This window comes from Chrysochloris asiatica, unplaced genomic scaffold (genome assembly GCF_000296735.1).
Source record: "Chrysochloris asiatica unplaced genomic scaffold, ChrAsi1.0 scaffold00003, whole genome shotgun sequence".
NCBI lineage: Eukaryota > Metazoa > Chordata > Mammalia > Afrosoricida > Chrysochloridae > Chrysochloris > Chrysochloris asiatica.
In genome coordinates this window covers 21,821,106-21,835,002 of record NW_006408521.1, presented here as the reverse complement: position 1 = coordinate 21,835,002, position 13,897 = coordinate 21,821,106, and the positions used below count along the sequence as shown (strand labels likewise).

At 41.2% G+C, this 13,897-nt stretch overlaps 1 protein-coding gene across 1 annotated transcript in view; it reads left to right on the top strand.

Moving 5' to 3' along the window:
• BLNK (B-cell linker) overlaps positions 1 to 13,897 on the top strand; it is a 91,278-nt gene that overhangs the window by 46,503 nt on the left and 30,878 nt on the right. Inside the window, exons 5-8 of the mRNA XM_006831187.1 lie at positions 724 to 880; positions 2,575 to 2,738; positions 7,125 to 7,206; positions 8,481 to 8,552. Of these exons, the coding sequence (XP_006831250.1) occupies positions 724 to 880; positions 2,575 to 2,738; positions 7,125 to 7,206; positions 8,481 to 8,552 (475 nt within the window). The remainder of the gene's footprint in view (positions 1 to 723; positions 881 to 2,574; positions 2,739 to 7,124; positions 7,207 to 8,480; positions 8,553 to 13,897) is intronic.

The window sequence follows — 13,897 nt, the reverse complement described above, 5'->3', positions numbered from 1 at the left end:
ATAGATAGATAGATAGATAGATAGATAGATAGATAGATAGATAGATTATCTCTGAAAAAACACACAGAAAACTAGTAACATTGCCTCTGGAGAGAGGAGCTAAGGAGTTTCACCTTATGTTCTTCAAATGGTTTCAATTTTGGATCGTGTCAATAGATTTTTAATATGGACTTAAATAAAATTTGTATTAGAAACAACAACAATAAATCAGAAAGAGAATGGACTTTGAGTCCATTGAAAGCCCAGTGTGGCTTACCAGCTAGGCTGTCTTCAAATTATCATCTCCTCAAAGTCTTCTGGGGACTCCTATACATCCCTTTACCTTCCTGCTACGACACCTACTTTTCACAATAAGTAAAATCTTTTAGTAATTCTATTTTATTGAGCCCCTTTCCCAGTTTGTTTGTTTTTTAATAGCATATGACTGTCTTCTACTGTTCTTTGTTGACATACAGTGTTTCAGTCAGCCCTTATAAGAATCAATAGTCCCTAGCATTTCCCCTAGGGCAGCATAGCAGTCAAGGTCATGAACTTTGGAGTCAGAAAGGCCTGGCTTCAACTCCCAGCTATGCTTCTTAAGATCTGCCTAGCCTTGGGTCTTCCAGCCTCTCCCGGCCTTGGTCTCCTCACCCATACAATAGAGGAGCAGCCTGCCTCCTCTGGTAGGAATTTCCCTGGACTGGGCACACACACGAGGAACACTGATGTTGTCTGCATCCCCAGGATAACGATTATGAAAATCCAGATGAACACTCAGACTCGGAGATGTACGTGATGCCCGCTGAGGAGAACGGAGATGACAGTTATGAGCCCCCTCCAGCCGAGCAGGAGATGAGGACAATTCATCCAGCCCTGCCCTTCACCAGGGGCGAGTATATAGGTGAGGCTGCCCCACAGGACCCTGGCACTCCATGGGGAGGGTGAGAGCAGGCCCAGGCTGCAGGTGGGCTACCTGAAGACCCTCTGCCCAGTCCTCTCTGACTCTTACAACCTCCAAACAGAAGATCAGTTAACCACCTATGGCTAATAAAGTTCAAGGTACAAAACTTTTCAGTCTGACAGGAACAATCTCCTTCCTAAATCTGGATTCTTGAAAACAGGCAATTTTGATGATTGCTTCTCCTGACCCCCTATAATCCCATGGGAAACCGACCTTGACATTAGCCCCACTTCTTTTAGAGCGTGCTGTGCACAAGATGCCTAGAATTTCCCTTAAGATGTTTGTACAGACCAGCAATGACCTTCAGAGTTCCCAGGGTCGGCTAATGCCTCTCCTCCATCTCATACCACCAGACAGGCTTTTAGACTGAAGTTTTAAATGGATGAGGCAGAGGGTAGGGAGAGGACCCTAAGCCTCCAGTGAGCCTCACTGGTTAAATGGCCACAGCCAGGTCCAGCCTCAGGAAACCTGTGCTCCAGTCTTCTGACGTTCCGCAAATGCAGGAGAGCAAGCATGTCCACGGTGATCATGGTGTTGCTGACATTTGTCCAGAGCTTATCTTTGGTCTAGCAGGCAAACGTTTTAACCATTGCACCACCATTAGTTCCACTGATTAGGCATTAACTCTTTGTTAGACACCCTGCACATATGGCTTTCTTTCTAACCCCCACAATAATTCTCTAAAATGGATATTATCAACCTTGCTTGAAAATGAGAAATGTAAGTTCCAGAGAGGTTGAAAAAGTGGCCTAAATTAACAGGGAGTGGCAGAGCGGGAGATTGAACTCAGATCGGCCTGCCTTCAAAGCTGGAGCTCCTTCACTGGTACCTGTAAAAAACCATCCTGGACCAGGGTAGAGCTCCGGATTCCCCGTGGTTGGAGGGAAATCACTGAGAAAAGTAGCATGCACATAGACCAAGATCAGTAGTCTCAACTCTGGATGCACCGTAGAAGAACCTGGGGAACATTTTACATCTATAATGTTAATCCCCTCCTGAAATTCACACTTAATGGGTTTGGGGTGAGGCTCAGATCTCAACATTTAAAAAAAACTTCCCAGTGGTTCTAATGTACAAAAACACGATGGAGACTCACTGTCCCTAAGGGTCATAAGGCAAAGTGAACCAAGGAGACCCCTTCAGACTTGTTATTGGAGTAGGCCCCCAATACATGGGTAACCCCATGTGTTAGAAGAGTAGAAATGAACTCCATAGGGTTGTCTTGTCTGAAATCTTTACAGAAGCACTTTGCCAGGGTTTTCTTCTATGTTTCTGCTGGGTGGGTTCAAACCATCTACCTTTAGGTTAGCAGCAAAATGCAAACCTTACATCAGACAGGCTCTTAAACTCTCAGGCATACAGATGCTTAACATCTGTCTGTTCAGGTTGTTAGAATGCTGGACCGTCAGCTTCCCTCCATCCATAAGGCTCCTCACTCCCTTGGGAGGAGCTTTTGAGGGTCACATTATTTTTATAATGTAAGATAATTGAGATGTCTGGCTAGCGTTTTGCTTTACTATAATTTACTACTAATAATTTTTGACTACCGAGATACTGGTCGTTTATGTTTTCTAGATCTCAGATGGCCTCTACCCAGGAAATTATCATTTGTCTTATGTTTCTTTCCTTTCAAGACAATCGTTCAAGCCAGAGGCTGTCTCCACCTGTCAGCAAGACACTTCCCAGTAAGCCCAGCTGGACTTCGTCGAAAACAAGACTCACCTCCACTCTGCCGATTCCCACTTCTCTTCAGAAACCTCAAGTCCCACCCAAGCCCAGAGAACTCCTTGAAGATGAGGTAAATTAAATCTGTCCCAAGACCCCCTCCAGAGGATTAAATAAGAGAACGTATATACAGCAATCAATTCAGTGCCCGTCAATACAGTGCCTGATACATGTTGTTGTTAGGTGATATCAAGTCAGTTTTGACTCATAACGACCCTGTGCACACACAACAGAATGAAACACTGCCTGGTCCTGCGTCATCCATACAACTCATGTTAAATGTTTGATCCTATTGGTGCCACTGTATCCGTCAATCTCACTGGGGTCTTCCTCTTTTTTGTTGACCCTCCACTTTACCAAACATGATGGAACTGGTCCTTCCTCACAACATGTCTAAAGGATCTTAATGTATACCGAATTTCATTCTAGTATATTTTATATTATTTTTTAGGAATCCTGATTTCTAGTTTCTCTTGGAAACTGAATACTTGACAAGACTGGGCCAGTCATAAGCCTTATGACAACCCTCCAGTTGAATGTGAATTCCTGATCCCTTTTCCTATTTGCTATAGGACGCTTGGTGGTGCAGTGATTAAATACACAGCAGCAAACCACAAGGTCAGCAGTTCTAGCCCACCAGTTGCTCTGAAGGAAGATTTACAGCCTTAGAAACCCCATGGGGCAGTTCTACTCTGTCCTATAAATCTGCCATGAGTTGGAATTGAGTTAATGACAGTTGGTTTGCTTTTTTGTGTTTTGGATTTTTTTTCTTTTGTTTCCTCACCACTCACACCAGTGGTCCCCTCCTGTAAGCACTGTAGTTTATGGCCCCTTCTCCCAGGACACACTGAGTAGGAAAGGCATCAGACTTAGAGGGTGAGAGTGTGGCTTGTCAATCCTTGGTTTGAGAGATGGCAGGGAGAAGCTGACCAGCAGACGGAGGATAAGATGGGCAGATTGGCTTCAAAAGATCTATCACTAATGTCACTACTGCCAACGTTTTGTGATGCAAACATGGAATAACGGAGTTTATATTAAAATATTTCACCAGCACGAAGGTGGTCTTGTTAGTTACAAATTGTTTATTTTGGAAGATAGCATCTATTCTAAAACATTGAATTGCAATGCTAGAAATATGAGAGGATCTTCAAAAAGTTTGTTGAAAAATTCCACTATATTTTAATTGCATTTTTCTGTGTACTTTTTTAATCCCTTTCATATACATTATACACCCCCGCTCCTTAGACCATCTAATGGTTTAGAGAGGAAGAGAAGACTACAAACAGAATTTGCTTGGATTGGATCAAGCAGGGTTTTCTTTGTTCTTCCCATCATTGCTCTTTATTGCTGTTGTTGTTGTTGTTAAGTACCATCAAGTTGGTTCTGACCCATAGCAACCCTGTATAGGATTTCCAAGGAGTAGCTGGTGAATTTGAACCTCCGACCTTGTAGTTCAAACTGACCTTGTAATCCAGTGCTTTATCCTATAGCGACACACCAGGACTCCATCATTGTTCTTCAGGACTTAAAGTTTCTCAACTCCAGAAATATTATTATTCTATTCTGGTGTGGCATTATGGGTTAATGCACCAGACTGCAAAGCTGTTTGAACTGCAAGGTTGGTGATTCAAGCTCACCAGCTGCTCCTTGGAAACCCTATACAGGGCCGCTATGGGTCGAAAGCAATTCAATGGCACTTGACAACAATAACAATATATCGATCATATTCTAGACATTTTAGAAAAATAATCTAATAATCTAGTACTGCAGGGGAGAAAAGTACAAATTTGAGAATTCAGAAGAAGGAAATTGTGAGGTGGTAAAGTAAGGTTAGGGAAACTTTGGTGGTACATGGTGCTTCCAATTTATAATACGTAAATGATATCATCACACCTTACAATGTTATTATTGTTTCTTGATACCAGTGTTCTATGTCCAGATATAAGACACTTGAGAATTTTATTGACTATAGACTTTGAGCTAGTGACTATAGGCTTTCAGCTAATGTGCTGGACTGCAAAGTCAGTTTGAACCACAAGGTTGCCGGTTCAAGCTCACTAGCTATTCCTTGGAAACCCTATACAGGGTTGTTATGGGTTGGAACTGACTTGATGGCACTTAACAACAACAACAACATAGGCTTTGAGAGGATCCCAGATGTCACTGAAGGATAAGCACTGGACTGCTAACCACAAGATTGGCAGTTCAAATCCACCAGAAGCCCTGTGGGAGAAAGATGAGACTTTCTACTCCCATAAAGATTTACAGCCTAGGAAACCCTATACACGGTCTCTATGAGTGGAAACCGACTCAATGGCTGGCACATAACAACAATAATAGGGGTAGAGAGAGTGCGCACATCTTCAGGGTGGGGGTCGGGGGAGACTCAGTGTCTACTTTCATAGGCGCTAACCCCTGGGAGAAAATAACCCCTGACTCTGACAGCATGTCACTCTGGCTACAATCTACCCCAGAGAGGTGAAACCATGGGACCAAAAGGGTCCTGTAGGAATATCACAGCCAATCAACATGCCCACTATTCAATGCTACTATGTCAACCTCTTCCCAGCCCTGGATATTGGATTAGGCTATTTCAATTCAATTCAACCACGCTATTGAGCTCTGGTATGGTGTTGTAGGTTAAACACTGGACTGCTCTGTTGTTGTTAAGTCATTGAGTTAGTTCTGACTCATTGCAACCCTGTACAGGATTTCTGAGGATCAGCTGATGGGTTTGAACTGCTGACCTGATGGTTCAAACTGACCTTGCGATCTACAGTGCCACACCAGGGCTCCAGGAGGTTTCTGAGGATCCAGCAATTTACATCAGGGCATAGCGACCTTGTATAGCGTTTCTAAGGAGCACCTGGTTGGTTTGAACTCCGGACCTTGCAGTTAGCAGACCAATGCTTATCCTATAGTTCCACATCAGGACTCCAATTTAGTGAAGAGAAGGTAAAAATAAGACAGAAAGAGCCGGGAAAGAAGAAAGATACTAGAGGGTAGTGAATAAGAGTATGGGTGTTATCTGTCTTCAAATCCTGGCTCTGTGACCTTGAGTAAGCTGATTAACTGCTCTGGCCTCAACTTCTTCATCTTGAAATAAGGTGGATAGTTGAATTTTTATAAGGATTAAGTGAGATAACACATACAACATACTTAGAAAATCACCTGGCACATGTCAAGTGCTCAATAAATGTGTTTTTTCTTTCTCAGAATATCCATCTTGGTTACACCAGGACAAGTTATAAAAACCAGTTTTGAAGTCTGGTTATTTCCTTTGTTTCTTAGTGATATAAATTCAGTCCCTCCCAACATTAATTAATTTTCATCAAAGATACTAAGATAATAGAAGAAAGAATAGTTCTTTCAACAAATTGTCCTAGGCCAACTGGATAGCCACATGCAAAACAATGAAGTTGTACCCCTATCTCACACCATGTACAAAAAATCATTTAAAGTTTAGCATAAGGCAGAGCAAGCAAGATGGTGAGGCGAGTAGAGGTTCCCATTCACTCCCCAAGCAACTATAGTAATATTGTTTTTAAACCCAGAAAATAATAATTATTTTTGAGGATACAGAGACATTGAAACCCTTATGCATTGCTAGTGGGAATGCAAGTTGTCAGTTCCTCAGACTGTTAAACATAGAGTTACCACATGATCCAGCATTCTACTCCTAGGTATATACCAGGAGAAATGAAAACATAGGTTCAGATCAGCATTATTCACAATGCCCAAAAGATGGAAACATTTCAAATGTGCATGGACGGATGAATGGATTAAACAAAATGTGGTCTATCCGTACAATGGGATATTATTTGACCACAAAAATAGATGAAGTTCTGGTATATAATACAACCATTAAAATCCTTGAAGATCTTACCAAATGAGAGAAGTCATACTTGACTACCTAACATATGATTCTATTTATGTGTAATGTCCAGGTGGGGCAAATATAGAAGATGAGAATAGATTCAGTGTTGATTAGAAGGGAGGGATAATAGATTCAGTGTTGATTAGAAGGGAGGGATTGGAAAGAGAAGTAGCTAAGGGAACAGAGGTTCTTTGTGGGGAGGGGGGTTGGGTAACGAAAGTCTTCAAAATTAGATTGTGGAGATGGTTCCACCACTCTGCGAACATACTTAAATCTAATAAATTGTATACTTTAAATAGAGGAATTTAAGAAACCCTGGTGGCACTGTAGGATAAGCATTGGACTGCTAAAAACAACTTCAAACCCATCAGCAGCTTCTCAGGAGAAAATGAGGCCACTGAAACCCTAGAGAGCTGTTGTACTCTGTCCTGGGGGGCTCATTGTGAGTTAGAATCGATTTGATGGCAGTGGGGGAATAGTATATGAACGCTACGTCAGTAAAGAATTTTTAAATCACCCTCTCCCACACAGTAAAATATGAATGCACAGCATTTCCCTCATTCATTTCTACATGTCTTTTAGGCTGATTATGTGGTCCCTGTTGAAGATGAAGATGAAAACTATATTCATCCCACAGAAAGCAGTTCACCTCCCTTTGAAAAAGGCAAGTGTTTTTAGTTTTGAGCTTCTAAAAACTGCTAGCAGTTGATTAGGGCATCCAGCGCTATTTGGTAGTAAACGCTCAGGGACGCAGGAATTGACTGTGGTTGGTCTCTCTCCTCTGTGACCACAGCATTTGTCCTTTGGTTCATTGCACAGAGCCCATCGGTGAGTGACCCATCTCTCCGTTTCATGGCCTTTTGCCTCCATTCTCCTTCTACTTTCATGATTGAATACTCCCATCTCAGTTGTGAAAGAACTTGGGTTCTTCAACTGCCTTCACTTACAATGAGATCCTAGGAGAACCTAGTGCTCAAAAAGTTGCAAGTCACCCTATTGGCATTTCAGATTTTGCACCAGGAGCAATTTCTGCAGAGGACTCAAAAGATGAGCGTGAAATATGCGCTGGGTCGTGTTTTTTAATTTTCGTTCTAGCTTAGGCCCATATTGTTTTATATGACAATAAATGCTATTTAAAAGCCACATGTTTACTCTGGATTGATCTAACTGCTATGGAGAATATAATCCAGTCTAAGCAATGCCTCTTGCCTCTTCAAATAAGAGTCTGGAGGTAACAGTGTTCAGCTTTAACCCCACTAACATGTAGTAATCCTCCACTACACTCCCATAATATTATCAACAGTTTGAAACCCCACCTGAATTCCCAAGCCACCCATCCTGAAGAAACAACAAATATGCTGTTATGAACTGCCAAGGAAGCAAGAAAGAAAGGTTGCCCATGTCAGTTCTGTACCCACCCCATGACCAACGTGGACTGGATTGCTGTGATCCACATTGTTTTCATGGTGTGGTTTATGGAAGTAGATCTTTCCTCCAAATACACGTTATCCATCCTCTCCTCCAACCCCACTACCAAAAAACACACACAACATGGAATTCAAGAGACGTGTGTACAAGTACATGGTAGGAGAGGGGAGTTAATACTTTGTCCACCTGCCACTTTTGTGACAGTCCATTTCTCCTGATACAGAACAAAACTTTTACATCTCCCATCCTCCAGTTTGGCAGATGAAATTTCTAGCCAGTATTCACATTAACAGATTCTCTGCTATAAAACAACAATTTGAATACACCTTTAATCACTAATACATTCACTCTAAAGATGTTTCTTATGTGGAGTGTGCTTTTAATGACCATGTGTTTAATAACTTTGTTTCTTTGCAAATTCCTACCATCATTTTCATAATGCATATTTCCATAGGTGAATTTTCTTCAGTGTGATAGATCTGTAATCATATGTATATGTTTGTGTTTAAGCTCCCATGGTGAACAGATCAACCAAGCCAAGTCACTCTTCAAAGCCATTCTCTCCTCCAGGGACAGTTTCAGGTAAAATAGACAAATCTGGGTGATTTGGGATGGATTTTAATCTTGATTCCAAATAAGATAAGTCCACATCAAACATGAAGACATAATCACTTACATTTCCAATATTCTTAATAAATGGCAACAAAAGGCCTCGTTTTCCAATTATTAAGAAAATCCTCATCCACTGTCTGGTGGCACCAGTCTTAAAGGAATCTCACCTGTTTTTTTATAGGACATCCTACATCATAGGCTTCTCCTTCCTCTCCCTCCCCTGTCTGAAGATGGATGTCCCATAGCTTAGCCTTCAGCTTATAGCTCTTTCAGGATGTTGTGGTGTGTAAAAGCCTGGTTTTGAGTGGGACTTCAAACCCATTATTCCAAGTTCAATCACAGTCAACTAAGTGAAGCAGGAATTGTTTGGAATTTGCAAATGTAAGTGCCTGGAGTGATAACTATAATGGGGGAAAGTGAGGGTCAGTGCTCCGCTAGAAACTTAATTCCACCCCTAGAAAACAAGGATAGCATGTGCATTGCATAGCAACCAAATCTCTTGACTGGCAGAGACGGAAACAACAGTGAGGGCTCGAAGAATGTGTCTCGTTCTCCAGAGTCCGACCAGTAGTCCAATCTCTCATACCAGGATCCTGAAAGGACTCTTGCACCTCTTCCAAATCTCCCATTCCAGGGCTTCAATCCATACTTTCTAGTTCCAGTTATAGTTTTGGCTACCGACATTTTGCAATTTCTGGTTCTTTTGGGTTTTCCTTCATCAGCCATGGTTTGAACTGGTTCCAAGCACTGGTCTTGAGCCAGAGAGATTTGGGTTGGAATCCTAACACTCCTAAACTCTTATTAACAATTGTGGACTTACAAAAAGACTTATGAATTAATAAACACTTACAAGTCCCTCGACATTAGGAACTGTTAAGTGCTTGCCTATGAACCAACACACTGGTAGTTCATACTAACCCAGAGGTGCCTCGGAGCAGAAGAGTTACCTGCTTGTGAAAGAGAGGAGTCATTCCTAATCCTCTCAAGGGCATCCACATCAAGGCGGTGTAGCAAGTAAATCTGGCATGGGAAATTAGAGTCCACAATAACATTGTGAGGTATTGGCTGGCGAGGAAGTACTTGCCTGGGTTTTAAGCTCAAATAGTTTGTCCTGCCACTTCCTAGTTGCATTGCTTGAGGCAAGTTCCTTAACCTCTCTGAGCCTCAACATCCTCTGCTTGGTGACACTTGAGGCTTAGAGCTAGTATTTTTCAGTACCTGGCACGGTGCCCAGAATTTACAGATACTGTGGTGACAGATGATGGAGTAATAACAATAATAATCATATTTACTGGGATCCCTTATTGAGTTATAATTTAAATATCCTAAAATTCACTCACTTGATGTGTACAATTCAACAATTTCTAGTAAATTTGCAGAATTATGTAAGCATTACCACAATCCAGTTTCAGAGAATTTCTACTCCTCTCCCTACCATGTTGTTAAGTTGTTAAGTGCCGTTGAGTCGGTTCCGACCCATAGCGACCCTGTACAGGGTTTCTGAGGAACAACTGGTAATTTGAACTGCGGACCTTGTGATTCGCAGTCCAGTGCTGATTGTACAGTGCCACACCAGGAGTCCTCTAGTACCTACAGTGTCCACTGTTTCCCTTTTTGAAGTTACTGATTTGTGACGTCATGAGCCAAACCTTTAACCGAGTAGCTTGTCACAAACTTGAAATATGATCCTAACTGCTGTGCACCATACCAACTCTGAAGTGTGTCTTACCTTTTATTTAAATTGTTGAGCTCTTATTACTTTTACTCCTTTGGGGTCCATATCGTTGGCAATAAGGAGCCCTTGTGGCACAATGGTTAAGCGCTTGACTTCTAACTAAAAGGTTGGAGGCTCGAACCCACCAGCCAATCTAAGGGAGAAAGCTATGGCAGTCTGTTTCCATACAGATTGCTGTTGCTGTTGGTAAGTGCCGGCAGCCCGGGAAACCCCGTAGGGCAGTTCTACTCTGTCCTAAAGGTGCACTGTGAGTCGGAATTGCCTCAGTGTCAAAGTCTATAGTTCCCAACCCTTACACCATGCAGGAGACACATCCAGTACCCGATTTTAATCAGACAATATCAATGGCTTAATAGCAACACTCTAGGGAGTGCGGTGGCTCCATATGATAAGCACTGGACTGAAAGCCACAAGGTCCATGACTCAAGTCCACCAGCTGCTCAGCTGGAAAAAGATGAGGCTTTCTGCTCTTGCCAAGATTTTAAAAGCCTCAGAAACCCTATACAGGGTTGCTATGAGTCGGAACCAACTCGATGGCCCATAACTACAACAGCAATAACAATTGACTGTGGAATTTGACATAGATTTCCTGTGCTTTTAGGTTGTTTGTTTTCCTGTCTACTGGTTATAACCCTAGCTCTTCCTTTTCATCCAGGAAAACATAGTGAAATGCAAGTGAGATCAACTGATCTTTCCAAAGTAGACTATCCACAAGCTATTATTTTACTTCTTATTAGTAACAAGTCACTTACACATCTTACAACTCATCAAAACACACCAGGGTTTATAACCTTTGTGTGTATATGGAGACTGTAGAAAGTCAAAGGTGAGAACTAACACCTTCTCCCACCAGTCCCCAAACACAGGTCTAGTCCCTACAGGTTCTGTCCCTAGGTACACTGATTGCCAGGGAGAGGGTGGACACAGGTGTGGTAGTGTGTGCCGAGTGGGAGTCTTGGTCCCTCTCAAATACCACCAGACTGACAGGTGAACAAATCAGTGGCATCAGACCAAATTTGGTTCTGATATTACTAGGTTCAGGAGCTTTGGTGGCACCCAGATAAGCACTGGACTGCTAACTGCAAGGTCAGTCGTTCAAACCCATCAGCTGCTCCTCATGAGAAAGATGAGGCTTTCTGCTCCCATATGATTTACAGCCTCAGAAACTCCATACAGGGTCACTATGAGTCAGAATCTACTTGATGGCAATGAGTTTGGTTTGGGGATTGCTGGATCTGGAGGCTGGGCAGACATTTCACTCTAATCCTAATATCAGAATTTTCCTAATCCAGAAAAACCCATACCTGCTGAGCGCCACCGAGGGTCTAGTCACAGACAAGAAGCTGCACATCTGCCAGCGTTGCCTCCTGCCCCAAAGTAAGAACTCTTTCTTTTCAGTTAAGTTACCATAGACACCTGCATTGCTCTTCCACAAAAGGCGTGGCTTCTAAGTGCTGTAAAGATCTGCTGTTCACTGTTTCACAATTAAATAGAAAAGGTGCTAAATTAACAACAACTTAAAAAAAAAAAACAACAACACAAAAACAGCTGCTTAGATTTGCAAGACTTAATATTCAGGTATCCCCAAATTTTTGAACTTAACTAAAATCGAACCCCTTACTAAAGGCCCCTCCTTATTAAAAATGAAGGAGAAGAATGTTGTTTATCTCAAAGGTTTTGGCGCTGCTCCTATCTTTGGAGATGTTTTATTGGCCATTCATCTTGACGCCTTTATGATAGCAGAACATCTTTGTGTGGGAAGAGTAAACAAACAGTATAAACAAGAAAAACTTGTTCATGTGGTGCTCCATCCTTTAATTGATATGAAATCATTTCTTTCAGACAAATCCATCAAAAGCCCATACCTCTGCCAAGTAAGTGCAACGAAGTCATAAACAGCGGTACCAGGTAGCGGCTAAGGGTGGGTCTTGGCATCTGGCTAATGTGTGTTCTGATACCAATACTGCCTCTTGCAGCTTGATGATCTCAGCTCTGTCTCTAGCCTATTTCCTCGTTTGTAAAATGGGGCTAAGAATCAAGAATCTTGATCTCACAAAGTTGTTTTTAAAAGCAAACAATTTTTAGATAGTTTTTACTTTATATTTTTATTACTGATGTAATACTTTGACAGGTCATATGCCGTTTTTATTCCCACAAAAATTTTAAAAAGCTGTTTTCAATATTAGAAGATTAACTAAAATAACATAAAGGAAGTCCCTGATATAATGGTTGGCACATACAAATCCTTCAGTAAATGATAACTATTTAAATTAAAGCTAAAATGCATTTTAATTATCATACAATAGCTCTACAAAAGGTCTCTGAGAAGAGAGTTTGGCAAATATCTGAATAATTTTCCCAAGACAAACTATCCATCGACTTTAAAGGATGTGAAGCTGGTAAGTCAGGCTCATAGAATGCAACAGCCTAAACCCAGGTTTGCTTTTTATTCAATGTAAAGGGGGAAATACACAAACAAAAACAAAGACCTACCTTAAATGGTTAATTTAAAAAATATCCCCAAAATAATAATCATTTGTTTTTAAAAAAGAATAATTGTCATATACAAAAAAATTATGTGCATGAATACTAAAGACAAATCGGTTTGTAAGGTTTTAATTTGCTTTTTTATTCACCTTAAATAAATAAAACATTAAATATGTTGTTGTTGTTACGTGCAGTGGAGTCGGTTCCGACTCATAGAGACGCTGTACAGGGTTTCCAAGGCTGTAAATCTTTATGGGAGTAGAAAACCTCCTCTTTCTCCCGTGGAACAGCTGGTAGTTTTGAACTGCTGACCCTGAGGTTAACAGCCTGATTTGTAACCACTATGCTACCAGAGTTTTGTTTTTTCTGATTCTTACAATAGAAAAGTAAAATGATTTGACTGTAGGAATTTGTCAATATTGACAAGGATTATACTTTCCATTGTTTATCAATCCAAGTCACTCTTTCATTTGGCAAATATGTATTAACCATCTGCCATGTACCAGGCATTATCATTGTTGTTGTTTTTAAGTATCGTCTAGTTGATTCCAACTCATAGACACCCTGTATGAGCTATTAGAATGCAAAGGTTGGAAACAAAGAGGAAGGATTAGTAGTTGAAAAATATGGCCTTAGTGATAGAAATGATGCTGGAGGTAGCATGACAGAATTTTTCAAGACTAATGACTGCAAATACCATTTTTAAACAACATAAAATAAGACTGTACACATGGCTTCATGAGGTATTTCAATTAATAGGCCAAATAAAACGTTTAGTGCTCTGTTCTGTCTCCTAGTTTATTGTGTAGTTCCTGGAGTCTTAAAAGCTTGCCTCAGATAATATCATTAATAACATCATGTGCAAGTAAAATTTTGCTAAAGATAATTTTAAAATAGCTGCAACAATACATTGACAGAGAACTGCCTGAGGTTCAAGTTGAATTCAGACGAGGTCGTGGAATGAAGGATATCATTGTTTACATCGGATGGATCTTCGCTGAAAGTAGACAATACCAGAAAGATGTTGTTGTTAGGTGTCATCGAGTCAGCACCGACTTATAGCGACCCTATGCACAGCAGAGTGAAACACTGC